Source organism: Musa acuminata, chromosome BXJ3-6 (assembly GCF_036884655.1).
Source record: "Musa acuminata AAA Group cultivar baxijiao chromosome BXJ3-6, Cavendish_Baxijiao_AAA, whole genome shotgun sequence".
Taxonomy (NCBI): Eukaryota; Viridiplantae; Streptophyta; class Magnoliopsida; order Zingiberales; family Musaceae; genus Musa; species Musa acuminata.
Window position 1 is genome coordinate 31,265,001 of NC_088354.1, and position 19,908 is coordinate 31,284,908.

A 19,908-nucleotide genomic window follows, 5' to 3' on the forward strand; every position below is an offset into this window, starting at 1 on the left:
TAATAGAGAAGAGATATGAAATTCATCATAGTAGAAACAAGATTTGAAGCCAGTCATGACAAGAAGACCTGAGATCCGCTATGGCGATGAAAGGATATAAAATCTGCCATGCTAGAAATAAAATTTGAAGCCTACCACGATGGGAAGATTTGAGATCTGCTACAACGAAGAAGGGATATAAAATCCACCATGATGAAAAGAAAATTTGAAGCTTGCCAAAGTGGGAAGACCCAAGATACACTATAGTAGAGATGGGACATGAAATCTGCTATGGCAAAAAGAAGATTTAAAGCTCGCCACGATAGAAAGACCTAAAATAAATCCACTATGATGGAAGCATAAGATAAAATACACCCAAGAGGTAAAATGCACTCGAGATGCATAAGTTAGGAAAACACAATCAACATCAAAATAAATCTGCTATGGCGAAGGTGCAATGCCAAATGCGCCCGAGACACGTGAGTTGGAAAAACCCGATCGACATTGAAATAAATTTACTATGTCGGAGGCATAAGACCGAATATGCCCAAGATATGTGAATTAGGAAAATATAATTGATACCAAAATAAATCTGTTATGGTGGAGGTGTAAGGTTAAATGAGCTCAAGACATGTGAATCAAGAAACCTGATTGGTCTGCCACGATAGAAGCATAAGCCAAATGTGTCTAATGTGTACGAGTCCACAAACCATTGTCACCAAAGAAAGATCACTATGATAGAAGTGCAAGCCTAATGATCTCGAGACACTTAATCAGAAAAACCTGACCCCAAAAAATGAGATCCCTAAACATTTCCATGATAAAAAAATCGAATGACATGCTTCAATTCCCTCTTGTAAGAGTCCCGAAGCATGCCTTACGAGGGGGACAAATGATAAAAAAATTATTTATAGTTGACATTGCTAGTCATAGGTGCCCTACAAGTCAATCACGTGAGTGATGACACATGTGACATGACACACAATTTTTTTACTTATTATTATTATGATATTTTCTCATTTTATATTGCTTGATGCATAAATATATTATGATATCTATATATTTGTGCAATGAGAATCGGATCATGATGAGATCACGATAATGAGACGTTAAACACAAACCCTAAATAATCCTGGTCATAGGTTACTTGAGAGGAACATCAAAATAATCGGATAAACTAGTGTGTTATATAACTATCCATATGATAGAGGCGGTTAGTCTCATATCTACTTATGTGGGGATACTAGAGCTACAATGAAAATGCTCATTGGAGAATGAGTTCACCAATTGATCCGCTCACGGAATGTTGGATGGTTAATAATACCTCATCGTCAGACAATGATTCCGTCATCCCAGTAGTGTACATTGTCCTTAGACTTGAGACATCAAAGGATGTTCTGTATGAGTACTCTATTCTTTGATATTGGAGTTCTAAGTTTAGAAGTTCTAGATATGGTATAATTGGTCATCGAGAGTGGTAGCCAACCTTACGAGAGCTATTGAGTGTCAATACAGAATCATCCGCTTTCAGTATCATAAGAGAAATATCTCATATATTCTTGTTTAAACAAATCCTTGACTAAGGTCATTCGGATTAAGAGAGAAAGAGTTCTCCGGGAGAATCCGATTAGAGCGTGACTCGAGGAGAAACCATATGGGCTTGATAATACCATGTCCGGTATACGGTCTCTAGGATATTAGATGTATGAGAGACTATAGGTATATGGTAATTAAAGACAGATAGGTCTAAAGGATTAGATTCCCCTATATCATTTGAGGACTATCGTGTAGTGACTTGGTACATCCGCAATTGATGAGTCAAGTGAATTATTATGAAGATAATAATTCATTGAGCCAAAAGAAGTTCTAACATATATGACTCATAGTCAACTCGATATTGGGCATAGAGGGTCGTACACACATGATATGTATTACGACGAGTAGAGGTTCATATATGAGATATCCGCCGGAGGCCCTATCTTATTGGATCCTATGGATGAGATCCAATAAGATCTAATAAGTGATCATTAGGTAGAGACTCACTAATATAATATACTTGAGTAATTGGATAGAGATCAGATACCTAATAGAGTAGGATCCATTATGGTTAAGTTGACAGGGGACCTCTAACAATATGAGAGAACTTTAAGGTCATAGTCTATGCCTTCTCATCTTCTCTTCTCTCCTTCTCCTCTTCAAATAGTAAATGTAAAAATTTGGGCAGTAATTCGATGAGTATTTTCATAGCTCCTATCGTATGGATCACCGACAAAGATGAGGACGTTTGACCTCATTCATCCTCTCCTATAGATTTACCGGATTTTAAGGATATACGATCTCCCTAGATAGTTTTTAGTTTCGTGGGTTTTTTTGGCATGATGACGAATGCCTTGCAATCACCATATGACATCTCAGTCATCCTTCATCTACTTACGTGTACAAAGATTCAAACAAACACAAGCTTCCTTTTTGTTCATCATGGTAAGGAAAACAATCACAAACTTCCTTTTCTCCTATAAAAGATAATCCTAAACTTTCTTCTCTCCCTTTATGATAAGGAAGATAATTCTAAACTCAATTCTTTTCTTTTTCCTTAATAAAAATATATCATAAACAGGAAAATATGGGAAGAACTCTCTCCTTTCTCGAACTATTCAAGCTCATATTTAAGGATTTCAAATTACTAACTTGAGCATTGAATGGATTGGGTCGAAAATCTCTTCCGACTTGATGTTTATACAAGTGACATCTCGAGAGTGCAATACTTCCATCTGAAGAGTATAATACTTTCACCTCAGAAGCATAATATTATTTTCATCTCAGAGCCACCTTAAAGAGCTCAATACCTCCACCTTGGAACCACCTCAAAATCACCTCAAATCCACCTTCAAATCATCTTTAGACAATCCTACCCACATAAGTCTGAACAATAATGAATTAAATATTTATTTTATTAAAACGTAAATTTAGGAGCTGTTGGATTGCCTTGTAAAAGTTTACATGTGATCTTTGTTTAATATTTTTTTATGACTGTGATTTATCATACTCAGAACCCCTACATCATCCTAAAATAAGACTTAGAAGATAATTCAGGCCAGCATGAACAAAACAAAATTGATAAATAAGACCTAAAAGATCTGATTTAATCTTTTGATTATTTTTAATGACAAAAAAATTGCCATTTTTTTGGTTTAGGAATTTTAAGAAAATCTAAAGAAAGGTGAACCAAAAATCATTCAAGATTTCAAAATGTGTGTATAAATATGATAAAATTATCTCAAATTTGATTAGTATCATATATGAATTTGTTGTGTTTTTGTTTAGAACACAATATCCTGAAAATATAATATTTGTTGAATGTAAACTAAAAACAAAACCGAAGAAACATATTTTGAATCGATCTGAATTTGTTTCAAATATTTGGTTTAATTTAAACATTTCTTCTCAATCATAAGATCCTATGAGAATAGTGATGGCATTGAAAATTTAAGGCCATCATCACAAAATGTCTCTCTCATGCAAGAAGGGTAGCCTTCCCATGGTTATCAACCCATGCTTTGTTGGTTCAACAATCTTCTGGAGAATGCTCAGCAACAATTTGCTGGTACTCCTTGCCCTCATCCATGATTAATTAGCAGCATCATTTCTTGAGTCAGATATGGAATATACTCAGATGAAACATTTCATAGCAAGCCATAAGTATTCTGAAATGTGAGCTCACTGTAGCTCAACCACAACCAACATAAAAATAACCATAGAATTGATTGGATCAGACAAACTAGTCTTCATCAAACAATTCTGGTTTTATCTGAACTGTAACTACATACTATTATTTCTTTATCAGTTCCAAGTGTAAGTCCGATCATCTCTGACTTACAAGGGGAAGAAGAAGGGAAGAAATCAATCTTCCAACTGACTGTAAGAAGACTTCTGCAGAAATGGTCGAATATAATATGACCAATAATAATGTTGGATAATACTAAATTATAACGCAACAATTGTGATACTCATCTTCTCATTATTTTAATCAAGTTAGTATCAATCAATAATGTACTCTTATTTTATCCATGGCAATCATAGCCCAATAAGGCCAAAATTTGATCCTTTTCTCTCATTTATGCCAATGTCTTTTCCTTGGCAGGATCTCTCAAAAAGTCAACTCAAAAGTCTACAGGACAAAGTTAGTAAATGAAGGGATAAAGTTTGACAACTTCATTTTCTTTCGACAAAAGTATAAATCAAGTTTTCTATGTTTTATCTCCTTCCTAAAGCTAGTAATCAAGATCTAGAATTTCATAGAACAAGTATAACCACAATATTCTTTTTTTTTTCCCTATTGTCCAAGTAAATTTCATAGAATTTTACTTCTTAATTAACCGTGTAAAAATAAGAAGATTGATGCATAGCCCAAGTGATCATACTTAATCAAAATGTGAGGTTCGATCAGCCAATATTTCAGATCAATCAAGACTAAAGCTAATTAGTCACATCAGTATGAGCTCGAAGAAGAGAATATATCTAAAAATATTTTTATTTCAAAAATATTCTTCTTACAACATACTATAAATATGAGCATTCTAGGAATGGTTTTAGATGTAAATATTTTGAGATATATATATATATATATATATATATATATATATATATAATAAATACCATCTTTTATATTATTGATACTGTATATATAAGTTTGTATTAAATTATGCAATATATTGTTTTTGTTTATACTATTTAAAATTTATATCCTTTTTTATTTTGTATTCTGTAATTATTTACATTGAATATTTATATTTATGAATATTTATATTTATATTGTTATTCAACATTATAGTATTTGATATTTATCTTGTTTTAGAAGAAAAAGATAGAGGGAGTTCATTCTGAAAGAGAACTAAAATGAGATTACCAAAAGAAAATAAAGCACACTAATCAATTCCGAATGATCGTAAACCCTAGAATGAAATTAATCAAATAAAGCCCTACATTAGGAAAAAAAATACATAAATCAAAATGTTGGGATATAACAAATTACATTTTGCCTAACATTGCCATTATACATAGAGAAACAATTTTATATTTCAACCCCATATATATCCTAACAAAAGGAATTGCAATACAAGAAACACCATCTTAATTATGTGGATGATTGAGGATTGGCGAACATGAAATCTTTAAGGTCATCAAAACATTAGGAAATTAATGAAGCCAGGTGTTGCTAAACTAATCCTTTCTTTTGCTTATTAATCAACATGAGGCTGATTTCAAACTCAATTCACAAATATCCTTGAGAACATCATCAACAAGTTTTTTCTTAATATAAAATATAATTGTCCTAACCAATGTTGTTGACACTTGATCTCAAGATTAAATGACATGCCATGTCAAATCCAAAAGTAATATAAAATCTATATTTTCTATTATATTCAAATATTTAGTTTCTAACATATATATATATATATATATATATATATATATATATAATTTATCTATTTTATATAATATAATTAACTTCCTCGTAAGTTAATATAGTTTCAATTTGATAAAAATAAAATTGCCTATCATTAAACTTAAAGCTTAAAACAATAACCACTATACCATATAGTTTATTTATATAAATAATTAAGGCTGGAATTCCAAACCTAAATATATTTCAGTGTCTATAAGAGAAAAAAAAATTCTAAATGTCAAATATTTGACCTTCGCTCCCAATAAAAGAACACCACCAAGAACGCATACATTGCTGTCCTCTCGCCTCAAACCACTGCAACCTGCACAGATAAAAGACCACCCTTTGCCTCACCATTACACCTCTCTCCTATTTCTTATTGGCCTAAACCAGACGAAACCCACATATGTCGGATCTGACAAGAACCCATGTGTGTGTATGTCTCTGATGTCGTGTTCTTTTTGGCCTTGTTTGTTCTACTGTTTTCTCCGTTCATGTGTGCACCCTGTGCTTCTTTCTGCCAGCGCCAGAAGTGCTTCTATATGGTGTGATGAATATACATGCATATACATAGAGAGAGAGAGAGAGAGAGGAGAAGATGGGTTGAGGGTGACCGAGAAGAGCAGGTAGCTGGAGGGGATTTCATCAATCACCAGCTGCTTCTCGGAGTCCACTCCATGTCTGCTTGGTGGTACGTCTTCATTCTCCTGTTTTTCTCCTAAAAATTGGTTTCTTGTCTAAAACAGAAATCTTTTCATGTTTTGATGGCGATCGATATCATGTTTGTGTATTGATATTGATAGTAATGTTATAGATTTGTTTTAACGTTTTCTTGATGTTTAATTGCAAAAGTTGGGTCCTTCTGCTCTTCCGGGTCGTGTTTTTGGTTGGATGATTAGGTTTCTTCCGTTCTCCTATGTCATTGAATTACAGTTACTCACATTCAACGTCGAATCGTGAAGGTTGTTCTTTCTTGTCTCTATTGCTGTATGCTCTGCTTCTGTGTCCATGTTTTGGTGCAATATACTCAAACACCTCGTGGTGATTATTGGGTTTCTTTTTCTTGGATGCTACTAATATCCTCCAAAAAATTGTTTCTTTTTTACCCCTAAATATTCAATTGTCATTCATTTGCAAAAGTTGGTTGTTCTGCTCTTCCTGGTATTGTTTCCACTTGTGTTTTGGAGTTTCTCAGAGTCAGTGTTGCAAGATCAAACTTCTCTTTCTTTTCTCTTATGCTGTATCCTCATATCTTTTGATGAACATACTTACACAGACCATCTTCTTGTGTTATATCTCTTTATCAATTGAGTGTTGTACAGTTGAGTTTCTTTGTTCTGCTGCAAAAGATTTGATGCAAAAGTGGGTTGTAATTGCATCTTCTGTTCATACTGTTTAATTTCATCTGTAGGTGTTCAACCCTCTTATGTTTCCTCTTCTTTGTAGAGTCCATTTCCTGATATCTTGATGCACTTTTCCTCCTTCCATCTTAATGTTGTCGATGGTGGATCTGGATATGTTTTGTTAATGCTATACTTTATTCCTGAAACGTATGATATTTAGTAAATCATGGAGGATACTTCTGGTTTCTTCCTTATTTTGGGTTGATTCCTCTTTATTGCCAGACTTCGGGTTTTCTCCAATATGGTTTGAACTTTTAAGATTCTTCAGTTTGTTTAAGTCTGAATATATATATATATGATCTCCAACAGGTAATAGTTCCCCTGCTTAAGCAAAGATGTTAGAGATTATCCTGGTATCCACCTCTCCATTTTGTATGTAAAATAGTCTTTATGCTCACTTTCAATCTGGAATCAAATTCTTCTTTTCCCTAATCTACATCTTAATGTTCATGCCTATGCAACAGGCTAGATAGACTAAAGTACATCGGAATCAGAATTAGAACCACCAGATTTCACTTCAGCTTTGGTGTCCCTGTGAAGTGGGGTTCGTTGGTTATGTTCAGTTCTTGTTCTAGCTTGGATTGGTTACCTACATTTTTATTGGTGTAACTATCAAGCTTTTTCTTATCTCAACTTCAGAGTTAATCTCTTTTTCCTGCTTAGATCGATGGCAAACTTCTCACATGTTGAACCAATACACCTGTACTCATGGTGGGGCAGTCATATCAGTCCAAATAATTCCAAATGGATTCAGGAGAACCTTAAAGGTTTGTACTCTTTCCTTCTCACCAAACTAATGGGTAGATTCTCACCAATAGGATCAGTTTTTACCTTACTAGCCAGAAAGTATGCTTATTTTTCACCACAAGAAAAGTCTTCTATTAGTGTTCCTCATGTCTTAAATAGTTGCACTTTTGTCACTCTAATTCTTTATTTAGTTCGTTTATTTTTCTCCAATTCATCTAAATTGATAATTTCTTTTCTCTTTAACTACAAAGTGAAGTTGTCTATGCACTGACATTCTACCATGGATTGACATAATACTTGCATTGACATATCACATTTTACTGAGGCATGTTGTTGACTACAAAATTGCGAGTTGTCTGGAGTTCTCTTCCCCTGCTTTGCATGCTGGGTTGGCACACCAATGAAATGGTTACGCTTGCCTGCCTGTCTTTGTTTTTTGGTTTTGATTTATGAATTGGAAAAACAAGAGGAAAAATTAACACGAGATATGAGACCTATTACCAGATGTGATGCTTTTCTACGGTTTGATGTGTACTTAAGCACCAGCAACATATGATTCCGACCATAGTTGCATTATATCAAACTTAAATTATCATCACTGATAAATATGATTTAATTGTTCTATAGAATGTGCTCCATGTGACATTTCTACTTGATCAAACTAATAGTTGAGGTGGTATGCAAATGGTGGAAAAAGGATTGTTATTTGAATTATAGAGGGTCTAAAACTAAAAACAAATAAGATGATTCATATTATATATATATATATATATATATATATATATATATATATATATATATATGGTCATAATTTAGTTCTCCATCCTTCTGGGGACAAACTAGAAAACTTCAGAACAAAGATGTATATTCTAGATGGCAATCCTAGTGTTTACTTATTTGATGTTGTACACACAGTCTACTTAATGAATCAAGGAAAGCTTTTAAATATTAAATATTGGCCAGCTACTAATTGCACTAAATTAGAACTTGACCATCGAGTACTACAGCAACACATCAAAACTTGTACTGACTTGAATTCTTTGGATACTTAACTTGAACTAATGTTTTTTCTGGTTCCCTCTGGTCCACTACAAAACAGTATGTACTAATCAAGATCAAGGACCGTTGTCTTGTGCCATCCGGTGGTATGTCGGACCAGTATGTATCAATTAGTACCGACATAACGTATGTTAATATTGCCGGTACATACTGGTTTTGGGAGAAAAGGGCTTTTTATATCAATTTAATGGTATTTTATTATATTTAAATAATAATAGAATGCATATAAGACAAATGAATAGAAATTCTAGGTTCAAAATTATACATAATGACCCCTAATTGGACCTAAACCAATGAAAATGATATTAATTAAGTCTAATTTGAATTTAATTAGGTTTATAATCCCTCTTTTATCCAAATCAATAGCTTGATTAATGCTAATTGTCGATTAGGAATTTTAACCACGAGTGAGAATTTGGGAAAGAGTGAGAAAGAGAGTGAAAATGAGAAAGTGAATGACAATGAGTGAAAGGGGATAGGGAGGGGGTTTAAAGCTCAAAAGAGGCCCCAATGGTCAATTTGACCGTGGGTTCAAATTTGACCCGATTTGGGTTAGCATCGGTCAAATTCCAATCAATACTGACTGTATCGGTTGATACAGCATGAGTTTCGACTATATCAGCCGATACATCATCCGTATCAGTCCATAGCTAACATGTTCCCTGTGTACCATCCAAAATGGATTGGTTAGTGTACCAATCAGTTGGCGGACGAGTACATACCTCCCGTTTTGTACCATTTTGGGTGGCACGACAATCCTTGCAAGTTGTTTCATATATGCCAAAGAAAACATAAATATATAAGTTTGGTAGATTTCTTTGACAATGTGAATGAAGAAAATTTCTTTGACAATTGTGAATGAGAAGAATAGAATGACAGCTTCAAATAAAAGTATCAATTGGCAAAATGAAGTCCTAAAATTTCTGTTATAGTTCATCGGAAATTTAAAGAAAAGTTTTGCTTTTTAAAGCATAGGATCTTATAAGCTCATTTCCAATCGACAGTAACCACTTCTCAAAACTCTGCAACTCGTCTTAAAGGTAAAACATTATTTAAGTCATTCCAAAGGCAGTGTTCCAATGATCTATTTCTGGTTTATAAATAGTTGGACTGCTAGCTCTTGTTACTATTATGGAAATGAAAAAAATTGACACCAGGAGAGCTGATCAATAGAGTCAATGTTATGGAAATACATGACATGAATATCTTTTTTCTGATGCATAAGCATTGGAAAACAGGAGTTTGCACATAAAATCACTATTTTGCTTCTGGTGTTAACTCAAATGTTATGAGACACCACTGCCCTACAATTCTTTAGGACCAGAACGAGAGACATAACTATGCCAACAATTTATAATGAGAACAAAAAATTCTTATATTTGGTGAGATGTAATTTATACTAATCATGTACAAGGCATGACAAAATTTATAAAGAATGAACATGACAGACATCAAAGAACAGATGCCACCAATACAATTCTGATGAATATTTTCCTTTTTTCATGATCTGATTTTTCTTTTGCAAGTTTTCTATAGATTTATAAATGAACTGTGTTAGTGTTCAATATCAGAACTTCAAAATTTTAATGATCTTGTAAACTGTCTTAACTAAGAAGGGTGCACTTAACAGGTATGAACGACAAGGTCAAAGCAATGATCAAGCTCATAGAAGAAGATGGTGATTCCTTTGCACGGAGAGCAGAGATGTACTACAAGAAGCGCCCTGAGCTTATGAATTTGGTGGAGGAGTTCTATTGGGGGTATCGTGCTTTAGCAGAAAGATATGAACACTCGACTAGAGCACTCCGCCATGCTCATCAAACAATGGCAGAGGCATTCCCGAACCAAATCCCGTCATCGATTCCAGATGAGTCACCTTATGGCTTATCTGGCAATGAGGTTAAGCCACACAGTCCTGAAATGCTTTTACCAGTTCGTTCAGTAATTCAATCTGATCAATTTGACTCGGATGCAAAAGGAAGTTATAGGTCACACTCTGAAGAGAGTGATCAATTTTCCAGCAAAAGAGGTTTGAAACAATACAATGAAATGCTTGCGACTGGTAAGGGGGAAGCACATGCAAATTCATCTGAAAGGAAGGTAAAAGGTGTAAAACCTTTGGAGGAAGAGAGTAAGAATTTTGAGAATAAAGGACATAGGTCAGATCAAGAGGCTAACGTGAAACAGGATGCAAACAAGGTGATAAAAAATCTGCAGCTAGATATTTCTCAGTTATCACCAGATATCCATGTTCTGAAGGACCGAATAATGGAAGAATCTAAGTGTGCTAATAATGCTGAAAATGAAGTTCAAAGCTTGAAGGGAACCCTATCTAAATTAAACTCTGAGAAAGATGCAGCTCTTCTTCAGTACCAGGTTTCTCTTGAAAGAATATCTAGTCTGGAACTTCTGCTTTCAAACACACAACATGAATTGCAAAAAAACAGTGATGGCTTGGTAAAGGAAGCCAAGAAACTCAAACATGCTGAAGAGCTTAATCAATCTCTACAATTGGGTTTGGACACACTAGAGAATAAAGCAAAATTGCAAGAACATGAAATTAACCAGAAGCAGGAGGAGTTGGAGAAACTCCAAACTACCTTACAAGACAAGTACCAGCAATTCTTGGAAGCTGAAATGGCTCTTGTTTCAAGTGAAAAGAAGTACATCAAATCTCAGGAAGAGGCAAAGCTTTTAGGTCAGGAGTTTCAGAAAGGGATTGAGAAATTGAGAAACATGGAACAACGTAATATGGGTTTAGAGGAACAAATATGCAAGCTTAAGGACGAAATTAACAGTTTAAATGAACAAAATCTTCATTCTACATTGATGATAAATGGTCTTCAAGATGATATACTTTTGTTGAAGGAAAAGAAAAAAGAACTTGGGGATGAAATTAGGCTTCTCTTAGGAGAAAATAAAGTTATTAGCCAAGAGCTTTATTATCTGAAAGAAGAAAAAAATGATTTCGAATGGAGGTATGAAGATCTAATGGAAAAAATGCAGGCTGTCATCATATTTTCAGAATCCCTTAAGGCAGCCATCAAGGATTTGCAAAATGGAAATTGTGAACTGAAAGAAGTCTGCAAGAAATATGAGGCTGAGAGGGAGCTTCTTGTGGAGAATCTGAAAGATATGGACAAAGTCTCTGAGAAAAATATTGTCTTAGAAAGGTTTCTCTCAGATGCAAATGTTGAGTTAGAAGCTTTAAGAGAGAAGGTTGTAGCACTAGAAAAATCACAGGAGTCTCTAAAAGGTGAAATTTCCATATATGTTAATGAGAGGACTTCAGTTGCCTCTCAGTTCAAGATTCTTAGCGAGAATCTGCAGGTGCTTTCAGCAAAAAATACCTTTTTGGAGAACTCTCTATCTGATGCAAGCAGGGAAGTAGAGGGTTTGCGGTCAAAAGTGAAAAAACTTGAAGAATTGTGTCAGTTTCTTGATGATCAGAACTCGGGTCTTCTTGCTGAGAAGTATGCTCTTGTATCTCAGGTAAAAGGTGCTCCTCTTTACATCACTTCCTTCCCTTTACCTACGTGTGTGTGTGTCTCTTTGGCACACACAAGGAACACAGAACAAAATAGATGAACCTGCACACAATTGCATTTTCCTAGTTGAAAATATAACTACTGTACTTGATTTATCGACCATGTGTTGACCAAACAGTCTTTTCTTTGAATGAGTAATCTTAGGTGAAAAGTGTTACCACAAATCTGGAAAATGTGGAACATAGATTTGAAGAACTTATGGACGAGTACCTGAGCTTCTCAAGAGAAAGAGATCTGATGATCAATCAAGTCAAGGAGCTTGGAGATATTTTGAAAATAGAAAAACAACAGCGTGATTCTATTACCCAATCATACAAGCATCTCCTAGGCACTTCAGAGAACCAAATCTCTCTCCTGCAAGAGGAAAACCAACACAAAGAGAAGGAACTTCAAGCTGAACAGCATAATCTTATCAGGGAACTGATGGAAAATTTCATCTTGGGAAAGTGTTTATCTGATTTGAAAGAAAGGAATTTGGTTCTTTCTCTTGAAGGTCAGAAGTATCTAAAGGCTTGTAGAAATGCAGAGACACTCGTTTCAAAACTTGAGCAGGAAAAGCTCATCTACATGAGAAACATAATGTCATTGACAAGGCATAGTGAGAAATTAAGTGACAGGATCCATCTTCTGTATAAAGCACTTAACTTACACAAAGAATTTATTTCTGTGGAAGAAATCCAGGATGAAGTCTGCCTAGATATAATTCTCAGTGAACTTGAAAGATTACTGAATTCTGCTTCAGAAGCAGAGAGTAATTATCAACAGTCGCAACTTGAGAGATCAGTTCTTGTTACTTTAATGAGGAATACAGGATTAGATGTGATCAATCTTAGATTGCAGACATATTCACTTGAAAGGGAGCTTGAAATGAAAAATGAGGAACTATTTGTCTTGGAACATGAGAAACATGAACTCCTAGAAAGGAATGAACAAGTAATGAGATACATGGAAGCAAGCAACCAAAGAGAAGAAGTATTGAAGACTGAGATCAAGGTCCTGCACATGCAGTTAGCTGATATGCAAGAGGATAACCGGACAGCACGATGTGAACTTGTCAAGCTACTTGACGAAAAGATGAGTCTGTCACAAGAATTTTACAACTTAAGGCAGCAATACAATATTTTGGGAGAGGAGCATAATGAAGTTCTTGTGGAGGCCATGCAGCTGGATCATCTTTATTCATTCTTCAAGAGTCTTCATGCTGAGAGAATCATGGAGTTGAAGTCCCTTGGTTGTGATCTGGATTCTCTTCATGTGATTAAAAATGATCTTTCCAGTGAGATTAGCAGACTAAATGAGAAAAGGAAGGTGCTTGAAGTGGAAAAGATGCACTTTTCAGACTCCATTACCTATCTGGAAGAAGAGCTGAGAAATCACCTATTGATTTCAGAGTTTGATCTGAACACTGTTACAATATTATTTGAAGAATTAGATCTTCAAGTAGAAACAAAAAAAAATGAATTGATAGAGAAAGAAAAACTACTATCAGAATCAAATAAGAAGGTTAAGTCCACTCAAGAGAAGAACATGGAATTGAACAGACTCCTTGAGGCTCTTCAGCTAAATAACATTGAGACCAAACTAACTCAGAAAGAGATGCAGAAAAAGGTTTCAAATTTATCTCAAGTTGTAACTACTAACTATGAGGAGATTAGATTTCTTGGTGAAGAAAATAAGATAAAGCAGAGGGACATTGATGAAATGCATAGAAGTGTTGAAGTTCTTGTATCCAGGGAGGAGCAGCTGACCTCAGAGCTTCAGAAAAGAAAAAGTGAGATTGTGCAATGTGAAGGGGAATTAACAGCAAAGTTGAACGATATCCATTTTTTAACAGTTTATGCAGCACTGCAGGATGAGAAGGTTCATGAGCAAATAGTAGAAGGCGAGATCAGTGCTATGGTGCGAAAAGAGATACTAGCTGCTGAACTCTCTTTAAGCAAGAAATTAATGGAAGAGCTCAAGAATAAGCTTCATGACCTGGAGGGAGAAAATAGAGGACTGAAGGCTAACTTAGATATTTACTTGTTCATGCTAAAATCTCTATGGGATGGTGTTGCCTCCATTGAAGAGCAAATCATGTCAATTTCAAAGCTTCAACTATTGATCAAGCATGCAAAAGAGGTACTCATCTAACTGCAAATGAAAATGATTTTTTATCTCATGTTTAAGCAACAGACACATCCATTATAGGGTCAATGTATGCTTGCTTATCTTTGCAAGATAACATACTCTCTGTGGCTTAAATCCTATTCACCTAGAGCCAAAAGAAGCAATCTTATTGTGATATCAACACATTATACAAAGCAATCTTATTGTGATATCAACACATTATACATAGCAATCTTATTGTGATATAAAAGCCCACGTTATACTTATCTTGTATTTACATTACACAATCATCTTTTTTTAATCAAAAGCAATTTTAGGGAAATTTATTATGGATACTACTCAATTTCAAAACCCCTAGAAAGGGGTGCTGCTGTAGGACAGCCCATTTATTCTTGTCTGGACCCTGCTGCACCACAGGACACTATTGGCGATTTAGGTTATTCAGGTGGTTATAGACTCTGGGGCTCAATATTGTCATGCAACTCATGGTGAACAAGTACCCTTGGAGAGATGAAAAAAAACTTAGAATCAAAAACAAAAATATTCCTGAAATATAGGGCTGATAATGCACTCTAAATAGATGCCAAATGACAATAAGCTGATCTGCTGTTCAGTTTGTGGGTGAAGCCAGATAATTGTCTGCTCTTCAGGAAATAGCTGCTGGCTTGTCTCCCAGATGTGTTATATACAAATATATGAACTTTTAGTTGCAGGAGAGCATAACCTAGACCCTGTGCATTTTCTTTTTGCCCTCTTAATATATTGTCCTGTCGTCTCATATAAATATTTTCGGTCTTATTGTCATGCAATTTATTACTGGTCTTGCTAACTGGAATCACAAGTTTGGATGTCCGACGTGCTAAGCATATTGTTTTTACAGGATATGTCTTTGATGTCTCACCAGTATTGTGATAGCAATCAACCAAATGAAAAACCTATGGGCACAAAAGCAGCTGGAGTTCTGCTGATGGAGAAGTTGATCGATAAAGTCATAGTTCTTCAAAAGGTGATCATAGATATCACAAATCTTCTAGAGCCCGAAAGGCTCGACTCTGGTGCTAGTTCAGAGGCAGCAAGGAAAGAAGTTGAAATATTAAAGACAAAGGCACTTCCGGTGCTAATCCATGATGCACAGAGCATCGATAAGTTAGATCTACACCAAAGATCTTTGGAATCCAAACAGGAATGGAACAAGAGAGTCCTCAGAAGACTTGATTCTGATGCACAAAGACTATCAGACCTTAAAAGAAACATAGGGGAGTTGAACAAGAGGATGAGCTCTCAAAAGGAAAAGCTCCCTGCAAGTTATGGGCACGATATTATCAAAGAACAGTTGAAGGAGGCCGAAGGATCCATGTTGGAGCTGATCGATGACAATTCCAGATTGAAAATGATGGCCAAAGACTGCTCTTCTCATGATGATAGAACAATTGGACCTGAAGATAAATGCGACGCTGAAAGAAGGCAAATTTCAGAACAGGTAAAGTTGCGATCAGAGAAGGTTGGAAGGTTGGAGCTTAAACTGCAGAAGATCCAACATGTCTTGATGAGAATTGAGGAAGAAGTGCATGAGAACAGGCAAGGTAAAACTGCAAGAAGAAATAGAGTAGCTTTGAGGGACTATCTCTATGGGAGGAGAGATAACTACATGCATAGAAATGTAAGTCTCTTGTGTGGCTGTATTAGGATTTCTGGTAGTTAATCTTAATAACAACAATAATAATAATAGTGAGCATACAAAACTTGAAATATGCTTTCTTTTATAAAATCTCATACAAAATGTGTGGAATTTATACTCACTACATCAGTGAGCTATATAAAGATCTCAATTTGTCTTCTTTTTATCTCTTCCTGTCAGTATCATTCTTGCATCTCTCTCTTGTTACTGTTAGCAATTATATTGGAATGTGCTTTGAATAAGAGCTACTTTAGAAGTTTTATTAAACTATTTTCCTGTGCTAGAGGAATAAATTGAGAATGAAATCTCTTTGAATCCTTTTGGGTGCTCTCATACCAGGTTTACTAGAGTGTAGCAAGCAGGATCAAAGCACAATCCAACATGGTAAAGATGATAAAGATGATATGACCCTCTTCCTTGCTTGATTAGAGTGTGTTTATATGCTGTAAGATTGTGCTACACAAATAAGAGGAACTGGAAGCTGCACAAATAAGAACTTTTTTTATCTTGCCATGATCCTTCTCTGATTTAGAAGAGAGGAGTCTGATTTTTTTTCACATATTCGTTTTTTACTATAAAAATTTTAAAAGTAAGGGCTTTTCTATAGAGGTCAGATACATAATAAATTATTTCAAAAAATAATAAATCTATGGCTTGAAGGAACCTATTGAAATCTTAAACATATGAAAATTTTGATTCTCATAGGGAAAGTAACCAAGTCCTAAGCCAAGAAATTTGATATTCGGAGATACTAATGCCACCTAATTAATGTCACCATAATGTTGTAATTTAAAAATATACTAAGATATGATACTGATAAAAGATTCTCATAATCTTCATTCCATATATTCATCTTGTAACAATATCATAACGATATATTATAATAAAATAATAAAATTATAAACACATGAATTCTCCATCGCCTCCCTCGAATGAGAGGGGATAGATTTGATAGATCTTACATATATTATGTCTTTAAATTATTTTTAGATTAAATATTCATAATATAAATGTGATGTTTTTCTCACGTATCTTTCTTTCATATTATTATTGTATTATTTGTCAAGAGTCTATATACTAAAAACAAAACCTTCTTCTTCTACCATAAATAGTGACATATAGCCCGTGATAAACTATAGTCGGTAAAAGTATAATCCCAATATACAATACCTCCATATAAATCTAATGCTAAAAGGAATCTATTAAATTCTTTAAACATATAAAAATTTTAATTATTTAATTTCAGCATTCTTAGATACTAATGCTATTCTTATGTGATCTCATCATATTATTTTGATTTAAGAATACGAAAGATATCTCATCATACTGTTGATGTGATGTTTCCTTAGCCTGCCTCCTTTCGTGGCCATCGTCCATAACCACCGGTTTCGATGGTTTTAGGTGAGGATCTCAACATAAGGTGACATATATAAAACCCTAATCCCAAATTAACCAGCAATCCGCGTTCTAAATAAAGCACACACCTTTTCTTTATTTCAAATTAATCTGATACTTTTGTATTTTTTTTAATCCAATTAGATAATTAACCCTAAGATTTAACATCCAAATTATACAAATTCTCCAAAATTCGAATTCAATAACAAGAAGGGTATAGGAAGTCAAAGATTGCAACCCAGCAAAGCCTTTGCTGAAGGCTGGGTTTGCAGGCTTCCCTGCCTTAACCGGTGCGGGCCCGGGGGTCTCACAAGCTGGCGAGAATACGTGGCAGTGTGAGGTGGCCCTGTAGTTGGAGTGACTTAATTTGTGGCGGTGGCATGCGGGCCGATGATCTCACATGCATGCATGCAATGTACGTACGTTGCTGTGATCTGTACATGCAACAGTGAGCTAGAAACTTGGCCGTGGTCGGCCGTGAAAGCTTAAATGCATCTGATCTACCACCACGCAATGCATGCAAGGATAAATATATTATAGTGGGATAAGAAGGTTGACAATTGTAAGGGACTTTTTTTTTTCTCACATGATGGAAGCATATGAGATAATCCAAAAGTACAACCACTACCTACAGTTGTCCCTACTCTCTCTCTTTCTCTCTCTCTCTCTCTCTCTCTCTCTCTCTATCCATCTAAAAGAATAAAAAATGTATGCTACTCTTACCTATTCAAAATTAATTTGGTAGAACAACTGAAGCGTCTTCTTGTTCTTCAGATAGTGATATTTAGAAAAGAAATAGAGAAAAAAAAGGAGATGATTTGGATATGCAAAACAATCATAATCAATTTATATATTTTTTTATTATTGTTATTCCAACTAAACCTTAGTTTTGTAGACGAGACGTGTAAGTAGTAGACTAGCTGAAATTGAACCCATGAAACTTAGATTGACGAGGATATATACATGATAACTATTCAATGTAAAACCTTCTGCTCTAATACTATTTAGAATTATTAGCCATTGACGGCTTTCATATATGATGCATGATTTAACTGATACTTTTAAATGCTCTCGCACACATATGGGCGAATCGATCGAGATCATATATATATATATATATATATATATATATATATATATATATATATATATATATATATATATATATATATATATATATATATATATATATATATATATATATATATATATATATATATATATATATATATATATATATATATATATAGTTTTAGATTAAGGTCTTCCCTATCTACTTAAAAAATTGGAATTAATGATTATTAGATTAAAATCCTTGTCATGATATCATAACAAATTGTGGCTTAGAATTTAGTATCTCACCTGTGTCACAGCTAATATTTATTCATATAGAAAAAAAAACTTATTCTAGAGGAATTTATATGTAATTTTGTAGCTCCAAATCAAATGCACCAATAAGGAAAAAAAAAAGAAAATATACATAAAAAATAATGATTTTGTGGTATTATCAGAATAAATAAATAAATAAATAAAATATTTGTAAGAATCGAGTGCGGAGTCGGTGGGACTATTACCACGTGCCAACCGCCCAACTACCAAATAAAAGTAGAAGCACCTGTTTCTTCCTCGCCACATGCATAACCCGCGGATTTGGTGTTTGGTGCCTGCGGGTCCCATTTGTTCATCCAATAAGAACACTTGGTAGGCTATGAGTGCCTTAAGAGGCAGGGCCGTGAACATTTGTTCGTCCGCACCCCCCCAGCCCCCATCCTCGCCGCCGGCTTCTCCCCCTTCCCCGTTCGCGTATGGGCTAAGCAAGCGCGGAGGGTGTTGTGGAAAGAGAAGAGAAGCAAACAAAGAAAAGAATCATGGAAAAGATAAAGGTGGAACATGATGCCTCTCACCTGATGATGAAAGGGAAGACAGAATGCAGGTGTTCAAGTCTTGGCATCTCTTTGCGCTGAACGGGATCAGTACTGATCCTTTTGCTACAGATCTCATGTTTTCTTCTTGTCTTTCAGTTACGATAAATAATAATATCTCACTGAGTTTATAAATTTTAATGGAAAGAATTATTTTCTTGCAATATGCATTATCTCTCCACTTGTAAGGATACGATTTGATATCTATAATTTGATTCAGACATCATCAAACCGACCTTGATTCGATTTCAGCTCTAGGCCAACTAAATTTCAGTTAGAAATCTAGCATGGTCAGAGTACCTAGCTAACTGTAAGAAGGAACAGTGAGAGCTGGATATTAAACAATGGTAACGTGCCCCAACTCTATTGAATTGTACTAGTTTTCATTTACGAGAGACTCTTCTCTCTCCTTCCTGTCCGAATGCATGGAGGGTGCAATTATCGATTCCTAGAAAAAAGCAAAAGCGTAAAAGAGAAAGAAGACAAGGGGATGAGCTAAAGAAAGAAAGCAGAAGGATGATGAGCAACAAAGAAGATGAGGGTTGGGAGTGGAGGTGATGGAGTCTCTCTTTGTGAGCTGGGCTGGAAAGGAAAAGAATAGCGACCAGGGTGGAGCAACTTG

The 19,908-nt window shown here is 34.8% G+C and overlaps 1 protein-coding gene across 3 annotated transcripts; it reads left to right on the plus strand.

The window, feature by feature from the left end:
• The first annotated feature begins 5,939 nt into the window (after positions 1 to 5,939).
• LOC135585290 (protein NETWORKED 1A-like) lies at positions 5,940 to 16,059 on the plus strand. Of its 3 annotated transcripts, none has more exons than XM_009407665.3 (7): positions 5,940 to 6,116; positions 7,138 to 7,200; positions 7,293 to 7,372; positions 7,492 to 7,595; positions 10,265 to 12,126; positions 12,327 to 14,303; positions 15,172 to 16,059. In XM_009407665.3, the coding sequence occupies exons 4-7, from the start codon at positions 7,496 to 7,498 to the stop codon at positions 15,991 to 15,993; spliced, it is 4,761 nt and encodes a 1,586-aa protein (XP_009405940.2). In that variant the 5' UTR covers positions 5,940 to 6,116; positions 7,138 to 7,200; positions 7,293 to 7,372; positions 7,492 to 7,495; the 3' UTR covers positions 15,994 to 16,059. The 3 variants fall into 3 exon arrangements, with proteins under 3 accessions (XP_009405940.2, XP_009405938.2, XP_065013732.1); XM_009407663.3 differs by having other exon boundaries at positions 7,138 to 7,181; XM_065157660.1 differs by lacking the exon at positions 7,138 to 7,200 and having other exon boundaries at positions 5,976 to 6,116.
• Positions 16,060 to 19,908: the final 3,849 nt, after the last annotated feature.